General features: G+C 44.5%; 1 protein-coding gene across 1 annotated transcript in view; it reads left to right on the forward strand.

The window, feature by feature from the left end:
* CCDC47 (coiled-coil domain containing 47) overlaps nucleotides 1-21,596 on the forward strand; it is a 144,939-nt gene that overhangs the window by 112,129 nt on the left and 11,214 nt on the right. The window contains exons 9-12 of the mRNA XM_030221571.1: nucleotides 1,582-1,667; nucleotides 3,077-3,135; nucleotides 15,783-15,892; nucleotides 16,261-16,428. Of these exons, the coding sequence (XP_030077431.1) occupies nucleotides 1,582-1,667; nucleotides 3,077-3,135; nucleotides 15,783-15,892; nucleotides 16,261-16,428 (423 nt within the window). The remainder of the gene's footprint in view (nucleotides 1-1,581; nucleotides 1,668-3,076; nucleotides 3,136-15,782; nucleotides 15,893-16,260; nucleotides 16,429-21,596) is intronic.

Here is a 21,596-nt window from a genome sequence, read left to right on the forward strand (position 1 = left end):
CCTTTTCCACCCATAGTTAGGCCCAATATCTACTGGTATTTCAAGGAGCTACCTCTGTGAATCCTCAACCTGAGTTAAATCTTACCGAAGTTTTGGAAAGTTCTTTGAAGGTTATAACCAAATGAACCACTCTTCTAGTCATTTTTGCCCTGGAACCAGATAGGAATAATATATTTTGGCTTTATTTTCGTTATATGAATTCATCTTTTGGGGGGGGGGGGAGGCTAAAGTTCAAATCTTTCCTGATTTAGCTGGAGACATGCAAAAAAGAAGACTAGAATTCTTGGTATTGAAACATAGAGCTTTCTCTTTGGGAGGTACTTTTTGTATTAAAATTTTCTTGTAGATGTTTGGTGTCTCTAAATACAATCAATTATGTTTTCTTTGACCCTAAAAATTGCTATTTATTTCTGTTAAGGAAGGTGAAAGAAATGTCTCCTTGAATGAACCCACTTGTTAATTATATGCTGTTACTGGCTGCATTTGCTTGGCTTTTCCCCGCTCTAACAATTCATCTATGATTAATGATAAGCATGTTCATGTTCCTTAATCATTTCCTTGTATCTTGGTTCAGGAATTGTGGATTAAGACTGAGGGTATTTTTCTCTGTTTCTTTGTATATTATATTGCTGATTTTGCTATGTATTTATAAGTTTGTTCTTTGAATGTAAATCATTGAACCTATAAATAAAAAATGCTTGATGGTTCTTGTCCTGAGTATTTGATCACACTTTTCTGTTTTCCTTTGGCCCACTCTCTCTAGAGCAGGCAACCATCGTCTTTTATATTTCCATCATTTTCTGGTGTTAAATATAAAGAATAATTACAATCATCTTTTTCACATCAGGGTGTTCAGATCTGGAACTGTTTTCCCATTTCAGTGAGGATATCTCCTACTTACTGTTCCTTTCAAAAGCATTTGGAGACTATTTTGTTTTGGAAATCTTACTTGTAATTTCTCTGTTTTCACATTTATGTTTGGAATCTGCTTTGATCCATATACATAGTAACGCACAGGCATATTTTCAAAGCACTTAGCCTTCCAAAGTTTCTATGGAACTTTGGAAGGCTAAGTGCTTTGAAAATGAGCCCCTATATAGTAACATAATAGATGACGGCAGAAAAAGACCTGCATGGTCCACCTAGTCTGCCCAACAAGATAAACTCGCATGTGCCATTTTTTGTGTATACCTTACCTTGATTTGTACCTGTCTTTTTCAGGGCACAGACTGTATAAGTCTGCCCAGCACTATCCCCGTCTCCTAACCACCCGCCCTGCCTCCCACCACTGGCTCTGGCACAGACCATATAAATCTGCCCAGCACTATCCCCACCTCCCAACCACCAGCCCTGCCTCCCAACACCGGCTAAGCTTCTGGGGATCCCTTCCTTTTGGGAGTTGGCGGAATACAAGCAACCATATCATATATCACATCTTAAGTATCAGACTTTATGTGGTGCAGCCTCACCATGTTCTGTTCATGCTCATTTTATTTGTTATACTGCCTATTTAACAATAAAAAAGTGGTTTATATAATAAATTGCATATAATTTATTTGTACTTATTTCTTTTTTTTTTAGATGGTGCATTTTCTGACGCACTACGCTGATAAAATCGAGTCCATCCATTTTTCGGATCAGTTCTCAGGTCCAAAACTTATGCAAGAGTAAGTATAAGAGAGAGTAAATCTATAGACAAAATAACCCCAATCCAAAGGTTTTATAAGAGGAATGAGCAAAGACACGACACACAAGGCCTAGTCCTCAGCTGTGCTCGACAGTTTGATTAAACATTTGTAGAAGAATAATGTTCTAAAGTAAAGATTTAGTGATAATTATTTAACTGCATGTGTTTGTGTCTGGTAACTTCTCAGAATAATATAGTCAGTAAATTTGCTGCACAGTTATATGTCAGATCTCCTATCAATCCTGCAACAGCTGAATCCTGTTTTTATTTTTTATAATGTTATGCAAAAACTGTACCTGCAAAGCAGTAACCTCCAAGTTTGTGATCTCTGTTTGTATTGCTAAGTAAAGCAGAGTGAGCTAAAACAAATTATGAACTGTGATAAGTATTTAAACAGAGGAAAAAGCCTCAAATGCACTGCTAGGACACTCCTTATGTTAATAAATCAACTTTAGGGAGGCCTGCAGAATCATCACTGGTAAAAAAAAATCCATGGCCCGACTTTGGCGAAGGTTTCGGTTACTGATCCAGCGGAGCAAATATACCAGTCAGAGTCCATGGTAACCCTGAAGCAGTAACCGAAACCGTGGCCAATGTCGGGCCGTGGGTAGTCAGAACGAACACTGGACAGCTGGAAAACTAAGTTTCTTTCAAAATTATTTAGAAACTAATGTGGAGAACTTTAATAAAGTAACGAGCCAGGAGGTTTTTTTGCCAGTGATGATTCCGCAGGCCTCCCTAAAGTTGATTTATTAACATAAGGAGTGTCCTAGCGGTTCGTTTGAGGCTTTTTCCTCTGTTTAAATACTTATCTTTGCAAATGTAGATATCCTATTTTTGATTGGTTATTATAACGAAATCGATATTCTACAAGCTTCACTTAGACACTTAGAAGTGTATAGTGAACCATGGATGGTGAAATGACATAACCAAGGTCACAGGGAGTGTAAGTGGGTGATTTGAAGCCTGTTTTTCCTCATGTTAGTCCATTGCTCTAACTCCTAGGTTACTGTTCTAGTGTGGTAATATCACTCCCATGGGGAATCCTTATGGAGAAGACCAAATACAGATAAATCAGGGGTTTTTTTCCCTGTACAGTGGAAAATCTTTAGTACATAAGCCCTGTGGAAGTTCTCTTTGAATTTGAATTTTCAGTTTAATTACTTGCTTTTCCAAACCTATGTTCCAGGTGAGTTACATTCAAGTACATTTAGTAAACCTGTGCTTACAATCTGAGGCAATGGAGGGTGGATGACTTGCCCAAGATCACAGGAGTTTCAGTAGGAGAAGAAGGCTTTGAATCCTGGTTTCCCAGGTTCTTAACCCACTGCTATAAACACTTTATAGTTTTATCAAGTCTACTCATTAAATTTCTATTTTCGCTCACAGGGAGGGACAGCCTTTAAAGCTGCCAGAGACTAAGAGGACACTGTTGTTTACATTTAATGGTAAGATGAAGCTGTGCTTTCCAGCTCATTGTTTGCGAGCACTAAGCATCATTTGGTACTCCTTAAATTTTATATGTATGTTAAGGGCGGAAGGTGGTCAATAGGGAGCATTTTCTTCATGGTCCTTTTAAAATATCTAAAGAAGGGACAGCCCAGTGGCTTAGCTGTAGTGTTATGTGTTTGCCATGCAGAAGGTCCTCAGTTTGATCCCTGAATCAGGTCTTCTGCTTCTCATGTGGATGGCGGCTGCTGCACGGCAATATTCACAATCCTAGAAGTGTGGTTATTGCTTAAGGATAACATCTACTGGCCAGACTCTAAACCCATGATTGCAGAATTCTAGAAAAAGACTTGGTACATGAGCTGTCACAGTTGACAGAGAAGGAAGTCTGGTGGTGCCTGATCAAAGTCCTGGTCCCAGCTGAATTGGAGTTAGATTTTAGATTTTACTTCCTGCCTTTTCCAAATCAGGCAGATTACAATTAGGCACACAAGTTACTTCCCTGTGAAGTGGGCTTATAATCTATGTTATACCTGATTGAAATGCAAGCATAAGGGAGCAGGGGAATACTGTCAGCTAAAAAAAATCAAAAGCCACTGCAAGCAGAAATTGATATTTTCAATTTTGTGGTTTATTCAGCACACAGGCAACATTTCAGTCCTTTCTAAAGATCTTTCTTGAAATAGAATTGTCCGTGGAAACAGTGACAGCAGGTAATGGCCTATCCAGTTTGCCCAACCCTACTAGCAACTAAGTTCTACAATTCCTTCCTCTCCTTTTGAAAACCCTCAGTTCTTGTTTCATGCATTCTTGAATTTATATAGAGTTCTCATCGCCATCTCCACTATGAGGCCATTCCACGCACCCACCACCTTCTGTAAAGAAATAGTTTAAGTTTTAATATGTTTGATGTAATGCAAATCAATAATATAGCTAAGCAGTGTACAATCTCCAAATAAATGAGAGGAAGGGGAAGGTACAAACAAGCAGACAAAGAACAAAATGACAGACAAAAGGAATAGAACAAAAGGGAAAAATTTGCAGTGCTGTTAAGAATCTTTAGATTAATCCTGAGTATATCCTCTTTCACTTTTATCCTATGTCCCCTCATTCCAGAATTTCCTTTCAATTGCAAGCGATCACTTGGGCATTTATTCCACTGAGGTATTTACATGTCTGTCATATCTCACTACCTCACCTTTCTTCCAGACTATACATATTGAGATTTTTTAAATCTGTCTCTATTTGCTTTATCAAGAAGACCACTGACCATTTTAGTAGTCATCCTGTTGATCCAGCTCCATGCTGTTTATATCCTTTCGAAAGTGCAGTCTCCAAAATTGTACACACTACTCCAGATGAGGTCTCACCAGAGATTTATACAGAGGCACTAGAAGGATTTATACTGAAATGTTGGTTTTCTAAGATATGTTAAGTGAACTCGAGATATAAGCATGCCAGGCTTTCTTGATATTCGGGGTAGTACTTCCCATACTTATGCAGTATTGGCTCAATTTTTAATTCTTCAATGGTCATGCAGTACTAAACAATACCAAAATAAAATAGTGGTGGTCTTCTCACCACATACTCCAGCTTTCTTTTACCCAAAGCAGGAGAGGGGCAGTGACAACAGAGGTTAGCAAGGGATTTTTGAGTCTGTGCATACTCACAGGCCCCATCCCTCTGCATGAAGTTCTGCTTTAACAGGATGGAGAGGGTACCAGTGAGTGCTTAGTAACTCTGAAGAAGGGGTCCGTTTGGAATGGAAAGCTCATGTATAGCATTCCTTGTTAATCAAGTAGACGCTATTGCAGTCTGCAAGAATTTAGTTCTGTACAGGATTAATATGGTTCTCTGAGGACAAGCAGGGCACTACTTACCACATTTGGGTGACATCATATGGTTCTAGGACAGTTCCCACCTGGACAATTCCCACTACACTAGGGAGGACAATTCCCACCCATAACTAACAAAAAATAAAAAATTCAAAACACACTAGGACAACTAATCTTCTTACCCTTTTCCTTACAGAGCATTTCGGTGGAAAAGCCTCCCCCCCCCCCCCAAAAAAAAAAAAATCACTGTTTACACATCCCTTTCTTCTTCCAGACATACATTTTGAGGGGGGGGAGAGGGCAATGCCCCCCTCAAACTGCACCCTGCCTGCAACTGAACTTAAAAATTGATTTTAAATGCTCATAAATAAATAGATAGAAACGCAGCCTGTCAAAATGACTCACCGTTATTATACTTTGTGTACATCTGTATGCTGGTGCTGCACAAACAATCACCGGACAGTGCCGCAACCCTGGGACCTTCCTGATTTCTCAGTGTAGCACAGCGCCTTCCAGATGGACGATTCTTCTTGCTACAGCCCCTCAAAATGACACACTATTATACTTCCTCCATGTAATCCCGGGACCTTCCCGCTTTCTTAACGCAACACAGCACCTTCCAGATGGATGATTCTGCTTGTCACCTTCCAAAAAAAAGTGCCTCGCACAATACAATGACAACATGAATGATCCTCACAGCGCCACAACCCTGGGACCTTCCTACTTTTTCAGTGCAACACGGTGCCTTCCAGGTGGCTCATGGGAAAAAATGTTGCTATAGCAGAATGAAAAGAAGATAAGGTTGGGTTTTTTTGTTTGTTTGTTTTTTTTAAAGGATATCGTGGGTGGGAAATGACTGGGTGGGAATAGCCCTAGATGGGAACTGTCTGGAGGGAATTGGTGGGTGGGAACTGTCCAGTTGGGAACACGTTGGATACCACATCATCCAATGGAGCCCTGGCACAGATGGTACCCAGCATTCTAGAAATTATTGAGGCCTTTGGCAGTTCTGAACATGCATGAGTGCCTTCCCGCCCAACTCAATCGTGCAGGACCAGCAGTCTTTTCTCGTCTGTGGAGCAGAGCATTAAAGTTTTTGCTGGCTCTCCTCAGTACGAGTTTTTCCTTCTCCGGTACCTACCCTCTTGGTACATGGGACCTCTCTTTTCTTATTTTGTTTATTTTTTATTATTTTATAATCACCTTGTAGTTTTCCATAGGGTTTATTGGCCTAAGTTTCCTTTTATTTTTGTTGTTGCTTCATTGGCCTGAGCACCCAGTCGGGTACTTTTTTTTGTTTAAAAATTAATAATAATTGAGCTGTTTGAGTTCACTTTGGCTAGTGTTGCCGTAATGACCCTTAAAACTCCCAGTGGTTTTAAGAAGTGTTCTCAGTGCACGCAGCAAGCTAATCTGTGTTACTGACCTTCACAATTGGTGCTTGTCATGCCTAGGACCTGACCAAAAGGCCTCATTGTATACTTGCCTCTAAAATACAGAAAAGAATCCTGAGGCCAAGCGCTAGAAACATTTTGGCACCTCTCAGGCCCAGATGCATCAACCAAACGTAAAAAAAATCTAAAACGTAAAAGTGCTTACCGAATTTGAAAAAACGAAGAATGCACCAAAAAAACAAGTCGCACATGTTCGGTGCGGTATTGTAAAGTACAATGCATTACAGATTTGTAATCCCCATCGGTAAGCAGCTCCTAAAACATGCGCAGAACCACAAACGTCAACACAAACGTATTAAACCTACGTAGGTTGCTTACATCAGATGGGGGGGCGTGCGAGGGGGGGATCGGGACGTGCAAGCATTTAGCTCTGTGATCCTAGCAGGAGAGTGCAGTTGAAGACGTCCTCCTCAAGACTCCAAACGGACGTCCTTCATAAACCCCCCCTTTCTAACAAAAGACCTCTTTCATTGTGATCCCCTTTAGCTCAGCAGAGAGACCTGGGCCCACCCCCGGCTGGGGGAAACAGAGGAAGGGAGAGGGACCTGGGCAGCTTAAAGTTGTTTTCAGAACCGGGAAATTGGCTTCAGAGGAGAGCAGAAAAGTGGGGAGCAGCGGCGGCCTTGGGTGGGGGGGGGGGCAAGGCCGTCCATACAGGACGCTCCTGATGAGCGCCTTGCCCCCTCCCGATCCTTTTTTGATTTTTCTGTTTAGATTTTATGCAGGGGAAAGCGGGGAGGTGTTGTTTATCTCACTTTTGTTTTTAAACATGCCAGCTTGGGTTTTTATGGTGCAGGGGGAAGCGGGGAGATGACAGCTCTGGCCTTTTTTACGACTGCTCTGACCATACGTTAAATATGTCGCGGTAAATGATTCAGTGTAATCGTCGGTATTGTTAGTGCATCCCGAATGGTCCACATTACAATGGTAGTTACTCGTTTGTATTCCGTTTTCGTTATCTGCTTGATTCGTCGGAAAAAGGCCTTTAATGCATACAACGGTTAGGAATTTCTTCATTAAAGGGTCGTTAAGGTTTAGTGCATCAGGGCCTAAGTCCGGTTGGTATCGGAGTCGTCAGACCCCATGGCTGGTGGAGCTGCATTGGACACTGGATGGTCTCCATCTGCCTTGACATCAGGTGCCAGTAAGACCTCATCAGGCTTGGCCTCATCAGACCCAATACCAAGGACACACTAGGATTCTATGTCACTTTCATCGGACCCTCTCAAATCACGGTGCCAGGAGCTCTGGGATATCAGCACTGCCAGTTCCAAGAAGTATCAGTGCCAAGATGACCAGTGATGCACAGTCTCCTCAATGCTGGGACCAACTTTCCAGTTAGGGCCTATCATTGTCACAGACTGCCCCACACCAACATCAGCCCCACCTTTACCAATGCCTGACACCAAGGAGCATCTCCAGTCTCTCTTACAGGGGAGTTGGAGAGGATATTGGCTTGGCATGATGCTGAAGCCTTGTGGGTCTCAATGTCGACCATGGCTCCTCCCAAATCAATCCTGGAGGCTGTGCTCTGTCCATTGCCCAATCATCGATCCTGGTTCCTTGCCAGATGCTGGTGTATGAAAGGATCTGTCCCTCAGCACTCCGCTCAGAATCTGGATGTGAGTTCAGTAGACCGAGGTAGACACAGACTCAGCCTTCTCAAGAGGAGTATTTCACTGAGTCTGACTTGGACCGCTATTAGGTATCTGAGGTTGAACCTGTTCTTGGAAGAGGGCACCCTTGATGTCCTTTCTCTGCCTTGGGAAAGGAGAAAGTCTCCCCCAGAGGAGCCTCCCCTCGCCCCCAAGGGAGCTGTGACAGATGCTAGCGCATGGCATCCTTCAACCCTTCTCTCTCTGCAGACTATTTCTAGGATGGCTCCCAGATTCAAGAAACAGCAGCTTTCTTGCCCTTCTACAGTGGTTAAATCCACTCTTAAAAGGGCAGAGTTCAAGGACCCATGCTTCAGTGCCCCCAGGGTGAGATGCTAGAACTCTGGAATATTTGGGAAGAAAAGTTTTTCAGGACTCTATGCTTGTGTCCTGCATAGAGTCCAACCAACTCTACATAATCACTTACATGCAGAACTTGGTATGCAGTGAAATGTAGTTTGTGGACACTCTGCCTCTAGAGAATATCATGGAACTTCATGGGCTAATAGCCACGCAGACGGAGTGTTGAAAGTACTGGGCCCAGGCAGCCTATGATGCTTTTGATGTGGTGTCCAGTGTCTCTGCCTTAGGCATTGGCATGCGCAGACTGCCTGTCTGTGTATGTCAGATATAGAAGCAGCCGTTCAGGAGAAACTGGTGGATGTCTTGTGCAGAGGTTATAACCTTTTGGGGGACAAGGTGGAAGAGGTCGCTGACATCAGGAAAGAACTGATGACAATAAGTTTCTATGGCCTCCACTTCTCGGAGGTTCTCGGGCAGTAGCCAGAGGAGATCCTACTTCTCAAAGGCGAAGGTATACTCCTCCAGCCCACCCTTCCCAGCAGTCCCAGAGTTCATGTTCCTGTCCTCAGCAGCAGCAGACTAGAAGGCTCAGCCAGTTCCCCAATGAGGAATGAGCTTTTGACTGGCTCCATGAGAGCATAGTCACAGTAAAAATGACTGTCCTGGACAGCCTGCCAGTAGGAGAGAGGCTGAATTTTTTTCCAAGCAAGGTGGCCTCTTGTAACCTCCAACTGGTGGGTTTTTCAAATAGTCTGGGAGGTTATGCCCTAAATTGGTGACAACATCCTCCAAATTGCCCAACAAGAGCATCAAGATTCATTTCTCAGCACCAGGATATGCGTGCACAGGAATTCTCTTCCCATGTGATTAAGAACAAGGGAAGGGATTTCATTCCAAGCACTTCCTTGTGCCCAAAACGTCTGAGGGATTTCTCCCATCCTAGACCTAAGGACCCTGAATAAATATCTGGTCAGAGAAAAGTTCAGGGTGGTTTCCCTGAGCACACTGCTTCCCATGATTCAGGTAAACAATTGGCTATGCTCTCTGGACTCTCAGATTTTAAATAGAGAAAAACTTCTACCAGTATTGTGTCCTGCCTTTTGGCCTCACTTCCTCTCCAAGAGTCTTCACCAAATGCCTCACTGTAGTTGCAGTGTTGCTACTCAAACTGGGAGTTCATGTTCTTCCCTACCTGGACAATTGGCTGGTCAAGAGTGCATCCAAGGAGGGTGCTCAAGAATCAGTGCAAAGAACTATTCAGATACTGGAGCTACTAGGATTTGTTGCTAACTACCCAAAGCCCCATTTCCTCCCAGTTCAATAATTGGAATTCATTGAAGCCTTGCTAGATATGGTTCACACACAGGACTTCCTTCCAGATGTCAGAGCCGAGGCCATGATCGCCATTGCCTTAGAGGTCTGCCAGAGCCAGCACTTCACAACTTGGCAAATGTTGAGGTTCTTGGGCCACATAGCTTTCATGGTGCATGTCTTTCCCATAGCACATCTCCATTTGAGAGAGGCCAAGTGGACCCTAGCTTCCCAGTGCTATCGGGCCTCCTGGAATCTAGCAGATGTCGTTTGTCACTCCAAAACTGGCGGCATTGCTCTTGTGGTGGACAATTCAGCTGTGATGTGATGTATTTCTTGTATACTGCCAACTCCTTTCGAAAAGAGGTTCAAAATGGTTTCACAGGTAAGAATTATGATAGAGGAAAAAAGAAAAATAATGAATAATGACATAAACTGTTAAACAGTTAGGTCTTTAACTGCTTTCTAAAAAAAGAGATAACTAGGAGAGACTTACACAGTTGCAAAGGAAGAAAAAGCCAAAAATAAGGTGCCTGATAACACAGCTCCAGAATCTTGTCACTGGACATCCATTCCAAATTTCTCCTCCACACAAGACACTAACAACAGATATGTCTGGGCTGGGAGGCTCACGTGGACGGGCTTCACACTCAGGATCACTGGTCCTCTTAGGATACTCAACCTCCTAGAGCTGTGGGCCATTTGGCACATTCTAAAGGCTTTCAGAGATTGGCTGTTGTACCAAATTATCCTCATTAAAACAAGCAGTGAGGTTGCAGTGTACTATGTCAGCAAGCAGGGAGTTACAAGTTCACACCTCAAGTGTCAGAAGGCGGTCAGGATGTAGTGTTGGACCTTCAGCCATGGCATGGTGCTCAGAGCCTCATACCTGACGTGGAAAGAACAGCCTAGCAGACAGACTGAACAGGGTAATGCAACTGCACAAAAGGTTTTTAAATATGAGCATAGCCCAACAGATCTTCCAAGAGTAGGGGCACCTCCTCAGTGAATCTCTTTGACACTCATCTCAACAGCAAAGCCCTTCAGTTCTGCTTCAGGCTAAGATCACATGGCAGACTAGCATCAGTTGCCTTTCTCATTTATTTGGGGGGGGGGGGGGGGTCTTCTGTAGGCATATCATCCAATACCTTTTGTGGGGAAATGTTTGCTGAACTCAAGCAGGACCGGGGGACCATGATCCTCATTACGTCCTATTGGCCAGGTTCTCTCTACTTCTGAAGTTAGCCTCCAAAGATCTGTGGAGACTGCACTGCTTTCCAACCCTCATCTCTCAGAGCAAGAGGTCTCTCTTATATTCCAAACTCCAATCCCTAGCCTTCACGACTTAAATGTTGAGAGCATAGAGCTACCATCCCTTCAACTGCATGAGGGTGTATCACAGGTCCTGTTTGCTTCTAGTAAAGATTCCACTAAGAGATCATACAATTTCAAGTGAAAGAGGTTTGCTGTCTGGTGTGAGGGCAAGGTCTTAAATCCTTTTCCAGGCCTACACAAAACTGCTTGAATACCTTCTACATCTTTCTGAATCTGGTCGCAAGGAGGCATATTTTCAAAGCACTTAGCCTTCCAAAGTTCCATAGGTTTCTATGAAACTTTGGAAGGCTAAGTGCTTTGAAAATATGCCTAAAGATTAACTCCGTAAAAGTTCACCTCTGTGCAGTTGGTACTTACCATCACTGTGGAAAGTAAGCTCATCTCTGTACAGCCTCTAGTTGTTTGTTTTTGATTTCACTTGATATGTTCTTGTGGTTAGAAAGCCCTTAATCCAATTCAGAGTGCCACTACTGATTCCGAAGTATTCTAGGATTCTTAGCAGTATGTTATGGTTAACCATGTCGAATGCACTTGACATGTCAAATTGGAGGAGAATGCTCTTGCCTATTGCTATTTCCTGCTTGAATTTGATTAGGAGAGTGAGTAGTACTGTTTTGGTGCTGTGTAGGGGTCGAAATCCTGATTATGACTCGTGTAGTATAGTGAATTTGTTTATGTAGTCATTGAGTTGTTTGGTCACCAGTCCTTCCATGGGATAGAAGCTACTGGGCGGTAGTTGGTAGTATCATTTATTTTTTTTCTTAGTGTCTTTTGGTATTGGGGTGAGCAGGATGTTGCCTTTTTCTTGAGAGTATGTTCCCTGTTGTAGCATGAAGTTTAAGTGGGATGTGAGATCTATTATGAAGCATTGGGGGGGCAGATCGTATTAGGTAGCTGGGCAGGTGTCCAGTTGACAGTGGCTGTTTGAGTATTGTTTAATCACCTGGGTAACTGTGTCGGCAGTGAGTAGAGCGAAATTGGTCCATATTCGGTCAGTAGGGTATTTACCAGGGGTTGGGTCTAGACCATTAATGAAGTTTTCTATGTCCATGTTGTTCTGAGGTAGGGTTTTGCGTAGATTTATGATTTTTTTTTCATTGAAATATTTAGCAAGGCTGTCTGCGGATGGGATGGCAGTATTGGTTGTGGTAACCGGTGTTGTGTCTAGTATTTTGTTCACGAGATGGTATAGTTTCTTCGTGTTTTTTGTAGTCTGGCCCAATTTTAGTTTTGTAGTACAACCTTTTGGTCTGTTTTATTGCGTATTTATATTTCCTTTGTAGTTGTTTCTATGCGTTAAGTGTTTGTTCGTCTTTTTTTTTTTTCCATGCGCGTTCCAGTTTCCTAGTTTGTGTTTTTAGTTTTTTCAGTTCTTCATTGAACCACGGTATCGAGTTGTGTCTACGTGAGGTTCTTATTTGTAAGGGTTCTATTTCGTGTAGTATGTGTCTGCATCTTTTGTCCCATTCTGAGAGGTAGTATATGGATTCTGTTTGTGCTGTCCATTTGTTATATATTTGTTGCCAGAACGTATCCGGGTCTATTTGTCCTCTCGTGGTATAAGTTGTGTGTTCTCGTGTGTGGGGAGAACCCCTTTTTCGCCATTTTAGGGCTAGGTTTAGTTTGTAATGGTCAGTCCGTGGTGTTTCTGTCCAACTAGTTTGTGTTATGGTTAGGTTCTGGTCAGTGGACAATTTGTATGAGATGAGGTCGAGTGTGTGACCCTTCACGTGGGTTGTTTGCATGTTTGGCCATATAAGGTCGCATAGATGAAGGAAGTCCTTGCAATCTCATGCATTGGTAGAGTTTGGGTCTTCAAGGTGAAGGTTAATGTCTCCTAATACTAGTGTATTGGAGTTAGATACACATGTATTTGAAACGAAGTCCACGAAGTCCGCCTGGCTTTCGTTCCAGTTACATTGTGGTCTGTAGAATAGGATGCAATTTAGGTGGTCGAGTAAAGTTTTATGGTGGATTCTGATTGAGGCTATTTTGAGTTGGGTTGTTATAGATTCTGCAATGGTTTCAATAGTGAGGTGAGATCGGTATATGAGTGCTATGCCCCCTCCTCTTTTTTTCTTTTCTAGTCCAGTGGGTGATTTTGTATCCTGGAGGACATAAGTTTAAGATGATAGGATCCTTCTGGTCGTGGATTTCAGTGATGAAGAGTAGGTCAAGTTTCTCTGACGTGATCCAGTCTGTTATTGTTGTTGTTTTGTTTACTACGGATCTGGCGTTGACGTAGCCTATTTTAATTTTTTGTTATGGGTCATCTACGTTCGGTGTAATGTGGACTTTTGTTGTCGTTTCTTGGTTTGTGTGGGTTTTTTATGATCTATCCTATCATTTTGTTGAGGTTGTACACTTGTTGGTTCTTTTCCTTTGTTTTGGTTTATGTCAGTTTGGTGTGATGAGTGTTTGGTCGATATTCGGTTATTGATTAGTCTGGGTATATTGTTCATTTCTGCGATAGGGGTAGCCATTGTTAGGTGGATCATGGATAAGGAGTAGATTGTAAGGAACAGTATGGTGGTGTTCAGTACGGTATCATTTCAGTAATATTTAGAAGAGGATTGTTGCTGTATTCAGCGTTGGGGGTTATTCTCCCGAACCCTCGTATTTACGTAGCAATCTTGTCCTCCTTAAGAGTTGCGAAGTCTCCATCTTGCGAAGGTAGCGTTATGTCACAGGGGCGTGGTTTATCAGGATCTAGCGTTCTCGGGATAATTAAAGTTTAGTTACAGGATGTGCGCTTCTTTGTTTTGATGGTTGGCGCCACTCACAGTATGCAGTGATCACCGGTCCCAACCCAGCGCTGCAGTTCTTTATCCTCCTCTTACCTGATGAATCTTGAAGGGGGTTTAATAGTCTGGAGTGGAAGTGAACCTGTCTAGCCCGTTGTAGGTAAGGAAGCCGTTTGGTTAATCTCTGTTTCCAGTGCTCCGTGCAGCCGTCATTGGCGTTCACTCAAATCACAGCAGTAAACCTGTGAGCTTGTGAATCTTTGAGGAGGTATAATAGATTGGAGTGGTAGTGATCCTAGCTAATTCACTGTAAGCAGGAAGCTATTTGGTTAGTTTCTGTTTCCATTGTCCCGAGCTGCCGTGTTGGTGTTCACTCAAGGTACAGCAGCAACTTATGGATGCTGTTTCCACGTTGTCTTTCTGTGGGCTGTACCGCCATGCACTGGGCGTCGGGCATACGGCCCCGGACTCATCATCACGTTGCCTCCGTTACTCCACTGCCCTCTGCTTCTCTCGTTGTCCGGGACATGTGCGCCATCAGCCGAGCTCTTGGCTGTCCTGACATGTCCCGTGCTGCTAGTCAGGTGAGCGGCGGGTGGCAGTGAAGCGGCTGGACCTGGCGCAGGGCTGAGGTCACTCAGCCGCGTGGTCTGCGGCGTGGAGAGACATGGTCGTCTCTCGTTGCTTCAGGTGAGCAGGCGGGTGGAAGGGAGGACTGGACTCATCAGCACCACTGCTCGGTCGTCCCGTGGGTGAGGCCAGACTGTTAAACAAATTTTAAAAAAAGAATCAGTGAGCTTCAGGTCGTAGGAGCTGATTCGCCTTACACAAAGTTTCATCACAACGGAGTGGTTCTTTGCACACATCTTAAGTTCCTTCCAAAGTTGGTATTGGGTTTCCACCTTAACCAGACAATTATTCTGTCAACATATTTCCCAAAACCTTATACACATCCTGGCAAAAACACATTACATACCTTGGACTGCAAACGAGTCTTAGCCTTCTATCTGGACTGGACTAAAGCCCATAGACCATCCACCCAGCTTTTTGTTTCTTTTGACCCAAACAAGATAGGGGCAACCATCAGTAAATTGGCTAGTAGATTGCATCTTCTGTACTTATGCCCAGGCTGGGCTAATTCTGGAGGGTCATGTCACAGCTTATAATGTCAGAACCATGGCTACGTTGGTAGCCCACTTGAGATCAGCTTCCATTGAGGAGATTTTCAAAGCTGCAATGTGGTCTGTCCACACATTCACATCGGGCTCCTGCCTTGAGCAGGGCTCCAATGCGACAGTCGGTTTGTTCAGACAGTTCTGCAGAATTTGTTTGTAGTGTAGAATCCAACTCCACCCTCCTAGGACCATTTTTATTCTGTTTCAGGCTTCACTCACACAACATGAATGTATATGAGTTCTAGGTTAATTGGTTCAGGTTGGCCTTGTCTGTTGCGAGTCCCTATTATCCGTTGTTAGTTGTTTTAAGTGAGCCTAGTAGCTAGGGATTCTCATATGTAATAAGTAGTGTCCTGCTTGTCTTCGAAGAAAGTGAAGTTATTCACCTGTAGCAGGTGTTCTCTGAAGACAGCAGGACACACATTACCATGTACCCTCCTGTATTCCTTAAGCCTTTTTACTAAACAACTGGTCCAGCACAGTCAAGTCATGCAGGAAGGCACCTGCGCATTTGCAGATTGCTGCTGTCAAAGGCTTCAGTCATTTCTAGAATGCTGGATAGCATCCGTGCTAGGGCTCTGTCAGATGACATCACCCATATGTGCTAATATGTGTCCTGCTGTCCTTGGAGAACACCTGCTACAGGTAAGTAACTGTGCTTTATTAGTACTGCACCACAGAAATAGCAAGAGTTCTGCAATGTGGATGTAGTAAACGATGGTGGTATGTAGGAAAACTATATAAGATTCTTTCTAGACTGGTCAAAATTTAGATGAAAAAATTAAGATTAAAAGCTGGCAAATGTTGCAAAGAGTAATGATTTTGTTCTTGCAGTGCCTGGTACAGGCAACACATCCCCAAAGGACATGGAAGCTTTGCTGCCTCTGATGAACATGGTCATTTACTCCATTGACAAGGCAAAGAAGTTCCGTCTGAACAGAGAGGTGAGAGACCAACTCTTGATCCCCATCAGTTGGAGGTTTAGTGGTACGTTTTGGTGTCCATTTTAGTGGTACACGATTGTATTTCAAATTTCCTCTGGTGGAACTCTGCCAGAGTTTTTCCTCCATCATTTGAGGCTTTGTGATTTTTTTTTTGTGTTGACTACAAGATCCCAGTTTTACTTTAAAATGCCTTCTTTTTGTAAACCATGTGTCTGGTACAATATCAGCCTTCTCATAGATGTGTTCTAAAACTACTATATCCTATTCCATGTCTGTGACAAAAACTGAGCCTGCGAGGGTAGAGTAGTGGATTCCAAAATCTCAACTTCCTCACCTCTTTCTAATCTACTTTACTTTTTGTGGCAAAGGGTAAACAAAAAGCAGATAAGAACCGGGCCCGGGTGGAGGAAAACTTTCTTAAGCTGACCCATGTGCAGCGGCAGGAGGCTGCACAGTCCCGCCGCGAAGAGAAGAAGCGAGCAGAGAAGGAGAGAATCATGAATGAGGAAGATCCAGACAAACAGCGAAAGCTGGAGGTAAACAGGATTAACAATTGCATTCAAACTTATTGTGGGGGCTTTTTGGTAAAATATATTTAAAGTTCTTGTGTAAGGTTTACTGGGTGTTAGGCACATTGATTTTGAGGAAGCGAGTGCAGTGGAATAGCCTCCTAGCTAGACATTTAGACGGCTCATCTCACCATTCTAAGTATACAACCTTACTATACTGGGCTAGATTTAACTAAATAACTGTATTAACTATACTGGCAGTATAAATCACATAATCAGTTATGCTGCATTACAAAATCTTTTATTATTTATTTACTGCATACAAAACATACTAGTTTAGCATCTTCCTGCTTTCACATGTGCAGTCATATGCACTCATATCCCTTTCTGTGCATACCTTAAAATACTAATACAACAGACTCACTAATACAAATTCAAACTGCCTGTTCAAAATGCCTGTGAACCCCAACAAAATACTGATTGCAAAGTACTGATTGCAAAGTCCATGTAGCTTTAAATGCTGCACTCAGCCAAAAGGTTGTGCTCAGTTCTCTTTGTCTGCTTGTTTCCGTAGTTAATCACTGTGCATTTCTGGCCACTCCTCCTCAGTTCCAGAGATTTCAAACAGGAATCCAATCAATCCCTTTGAGTCCTTCATTTGTATACGTGCCACCTTCTCTTCTACTCATACAATATATCCCAGACTCTTCCAGTCATACAGTCTGCCCCAGACTCTACACCACGTGTGTTTCGCTATATCAGCGTCATCAGGAGTCGGGTCCTACATAAAACAAATGCATATGATAGTGCTCCTAACATCCTCCTAACTTCCATACAATATCTGTTACTTTACATTATCATTTTACTCACAATTTACTCTTTAACATCTCTCATGGCTGCAGGACGGTGGGTATTCACCTTCCACCTTGCATCCGCCTTACAAACACTGGTGCATGCGCAGTGCAAGCTGTCTTATATTTCTCTTAACCATGGCCCAAGCTCCCCCCTCTCACACATGTAGCCACTCTACTTCCTTATTCAAACCCCCTGGCTCTACCGTATTCCACCTAAAAATGGTTCTCTGCTCACACCGTAACAGCTGTTTTGTAATGTTGCCTCCTCTGTAGTTACCCTGTACCTTGATTAATACCACAAACTTTACATCTTCCACTATGATGCCAGCCCTGACCCAGTGAGCAACTAATGGTGTCTCTTGCTTGACTAATCTGATGTTACTCAGATGCTGCGCAATCCTATTCTTGATTCTCCTAACAGTGTGACCCACAGATCACATGGGCAACAAATCCCATATACACACTGTTTAGTGTTACAATCTGAGTGTGTGCGCAACTCAAAAACACGTCCCTGAGAGTGTGGAATTACCACTTGTGTCACTTGCATTGCATATTTGCAATACACACACCCCCCCCACACACTGTGTGCCCCTTAATGGGATTATCTATTTGCACTGTCTCCATCCTTTCGTAATGGGACATGATTTCTCCCATATTCCACCCTCGCGTGTATGTGAACATAGGAATACTTTGAAACTGCTGATGTACTGTAACCAAGGGCCATAATCGTTTGATCACCTTCTCTACAGCTAAACTATTCTGTGTATATGGTAAGATACAGGTAAGCCTGCATGATGGTCTTTGTGTAACCGACCCAGACAGCCACTCCCGTTGGGCATTAAATGCCCGTTTGGCCGCCTTATGTATTACCCTAGGCAGATACCCTTGTTGCCTAAACTGTTTAATCATATTCCGAGCCTGATCTTGATATGTACTACGCGCCGAACATAACCTGCGAATGCGTAAAAACTGACCCCCCAGGTATGTTATTTTTAAGCCGTGTAGGGTGATGACTCCTGTAGTGCAGCAATGCATTGCGATCTGTTTCTTTGCAAAATGCTTGTGTAACAAAAGTTCCCTGATGCACCTGGATGTTCATATCCAAAAAGTTAACTGATGCACCACCTACTTGGTGCTCAAACTTAATATTGGCATCCTGTAAATTAAGATATTCTAAAAACTGGCATAATTGGTGCGCATCACCCTTCCATATCATCAGCACGTCGTCTATGTATCTCAGCCAACCAACGACTAAATCAAAAAATGGGGACCCATACACACATCGTTCCTCATACTGAGCCATATAAAGGCATGCCACTGTGGGGGCTACAGTCGCCCCCATGGCAACACCCTTTATCTGCAAATAGTATTTGTCCCCAAATTTGAAAAAGTTATGTGAAATAACCATTCGAGCCATGCTGTTCAACAATGCTACTTTCTGATGTGATAACTGTAATGTATTTAATAATTGCTCAAACATAAGTACCGCATCTCGCTGTGGTATATTTGTGTATAATGAAACCACATCTAATGTGACCAAGGTCACTTCTTCTCCTAGTTGACACTCATAACCTTTTAACAACTCAAGAAGATGACTGGAGTCTCTAACATAGGACTTAATACTTTGGAGACAAGGACGCAAATGAAAATCTAAAAACTGCGACAGGGGCTCAAATAATGCCCCTTTACTTGAAACTATAGGGCGCCCTGGGGGCTGGTGGAGGCTTTTGTGAATTTTGGGAGCAAAATAAACTATGGAAATCATTGGAAATTGATTAAATAAAAATGTATATTCCCGAGCTGTAATAATTCCCTGTTTGTTGGCGTGTGACAGCAATTCAAAAACTGCACTCTGATATTGAACTGTGGGATCCCCCTCCAACTCTTTATAACAGCCTTCATCCGCCAACTGTCTATTTGCCTCCCTCCTCCCTTATCCGCCCGAGTGATCACAATTGATTTATCTTTCTGTAATTGTTCCAAAGCAATCTTTTGAGCCCTGTTTAAATTAGGAATTTCCCTTATCTGTTTTGCTTCCAACCTCTCAATCTCCTGCAGGACCCATTGTTGAAAAGTAGCTATCACGGGATCTATGGGGCCAGGAGGCACCCACACCGATGGAATTTTATGTTTTTGAAAAAATGTAATTTGATCCCCTTGCGCTCTTACCTCATCCTCTGAAAAATATAAATGCAATCGAATTTTGCGAAAGAATTTATGGAGAGCCACCCTGATATTAAACGCATCATACCCCTGAGCTGGAACAAACGACAATCCTAATGCTAGTACTTGCTGCTGAACATCTGTTAACACTTTTGATGATAAATTGAACACTATTGAGCCACCTTCTTGGTTTGCATCTTGGGTCGTGTAACTGGACCTCCCCCCGCCCCTTCGGAGCGCACACTGCTGGCTCCTAAAAAAGATTGTTGCGAATCTGTTTTACCTGAACCCTCTCCACCCGCTATACCTGCTTGTGGATTGGGTCTATTGTCTTCCCCAGACGAATCGCTGGACGAGTTCAAGAATTACACTGTCTTATTGCGCCTATTGCACCTTGACTTCCTCGAATGGTCCATCCAGGGGTAAATAAACCCCTTGGTATAGTCCATCTCGTCCCTTTTATATTTTGAAATCTTTTGCGACCGAATCTCTTGCCTATACTTCTCCATACCCAGTTGATGTTCCTGGTACTTACGATCAAACACCTCCAATCCCACTTCCTGTTTAATCTGATCCAAATAATTAACCAAATCTGCCACATGGACTTTGCAATCAGTATTTTGTTGGGGTTCACAGGCATTTCGAACAGGCAGTTTGAATTTGTATTAGTGAGTCTGTTGTATTAGTATTTTAAGTTCTCCGAGGACAAGCAGGCTGCTTGTTCTCACGACTGGGTGACGTCCGCGGCAGCCCCCACCAACCGGAAAAGCTTCGCGGGACGGTCGGCACGCAGGGCACGCCCACCGCGCATGCGCGGCCGTCTTCCCGCCCGTGCGCGACCGCTCCCGCCAGTTCCTTTTTTTCCGCGTCTGGAGAGAGTCGTGCCTTTGCCGCTCTCTCTGTTTCAGCCGCCGGAAAGCCGATCGCGTTTACGCGGATCGTTTTTTCTATTTAGTTTTTGTACACCGCGTCCTCCGTTTTTTCTTTCTTAAAAAAAAAAAAAAAAACTGAACGTGTGGAGCACGCGCTCCCTTTTTCCCTCGCTTCTAGCGGGGACGCCGCGTTGCGGCCTAGTGGCCGCACGGTCGTTTTCCTTTTTCGAGGTGTGATTTCCGCCACCATCGACGACGTTAACTTCGCCGACGCGATTTTTCCGTCGATGTCCTCGAAGGTCCCGAGTGGATTTAAAAAGTGTGGTCGGTGCGGCCGGCCAATCTCGCAGACCGACACCCACGCTTGGTGCCTCCAGTGCCTCGGGCCGGAGCACAATCTCAAGTCGTGTCCCCTGTGTCTCGGTCTCCGGAAACGGACTCAGGTTGCGAGGCAAGTTCTGCGGGACCGTCTTTTTGGAACTTGCGCCGGCCCCTCGACGTCGACCTCGACGGCATCGGTATCGACGCCCGAGACATCGGCACCGATGGCATTGACCCCAGGAGAACAGGTCCCGTCGGCCCGCCGGTCCTCCGGTGAGGGTAGAGGTGAGAGGCCGCGTGGGCAGTCGGCCCCGGTCACTCCCTCAGCCAGTGGCCCACGGGACCGAACCCTGTCTGACCCGGTTCCTCGTGACCGAGGGGGATCGTCCTCCTCCTCCTCCATACCTCCCGGCGCCGGTGACGTGCATCGCAAGAAGAATAAGAAGCGTCGTCACCGGTCGCCCTCGATGCATCCGGACATCGGAGAGGAGGCGACGCCGAAGCGTCCACGTCGAGAGGAGAGGTCCCCGTCGGTTGTGGAGGTACCGATGCGGCAGGGTCCCGGCACTTCGGTGCCGTCTCCTGGCCCCCACCAGATTCTGGCACCGACACCCCTACCGGCCCCACCACCGCCTTTCCCGGCAGCGGGCCTGGACGAGTGCCTCAGAGCCATCCTTCCAGGGATCCTGGAAGGGCTGATGCGCCAGGCTGTGCCGGCGCCGGGGGTGCTTGCGCCCTCGGCGCCGATGACTGTGGCGCCGGCGAGCTCTAGCCCGGCGCCGGGGCCGTCGACACCGCCGCCCCGACCGCCACGCAGGTGGAGTCCCCGTCGACATCGATGGAGGGAGCTTCGTCCCCGCCGGCGCGGGAGTCCACCGCTCGACGACACCGAGGCCTCGGTGCCTCGACGTCGAGCCGGGCCCGGTTCAGGACTCAGCTACATGAGCTTATGTCCGATACCGAGGATGAGGCCTCGTGGGGGGAA

The sequence above is a fragment of the Microcaecilia unicolor genome, chromosome 12 (assembly GCF_901765095.1).
Source record: "Microcaecilia unicolor chromosome 12, aMicUni1.1, whole genome shotgun sequence".
Lineage (NCBI taxonomy): Eukaryota > Metazoa > Chordata > Amphibia > Gymnophiona > Siphonopidae > Microcaecilia > Microcaecilia unicolor.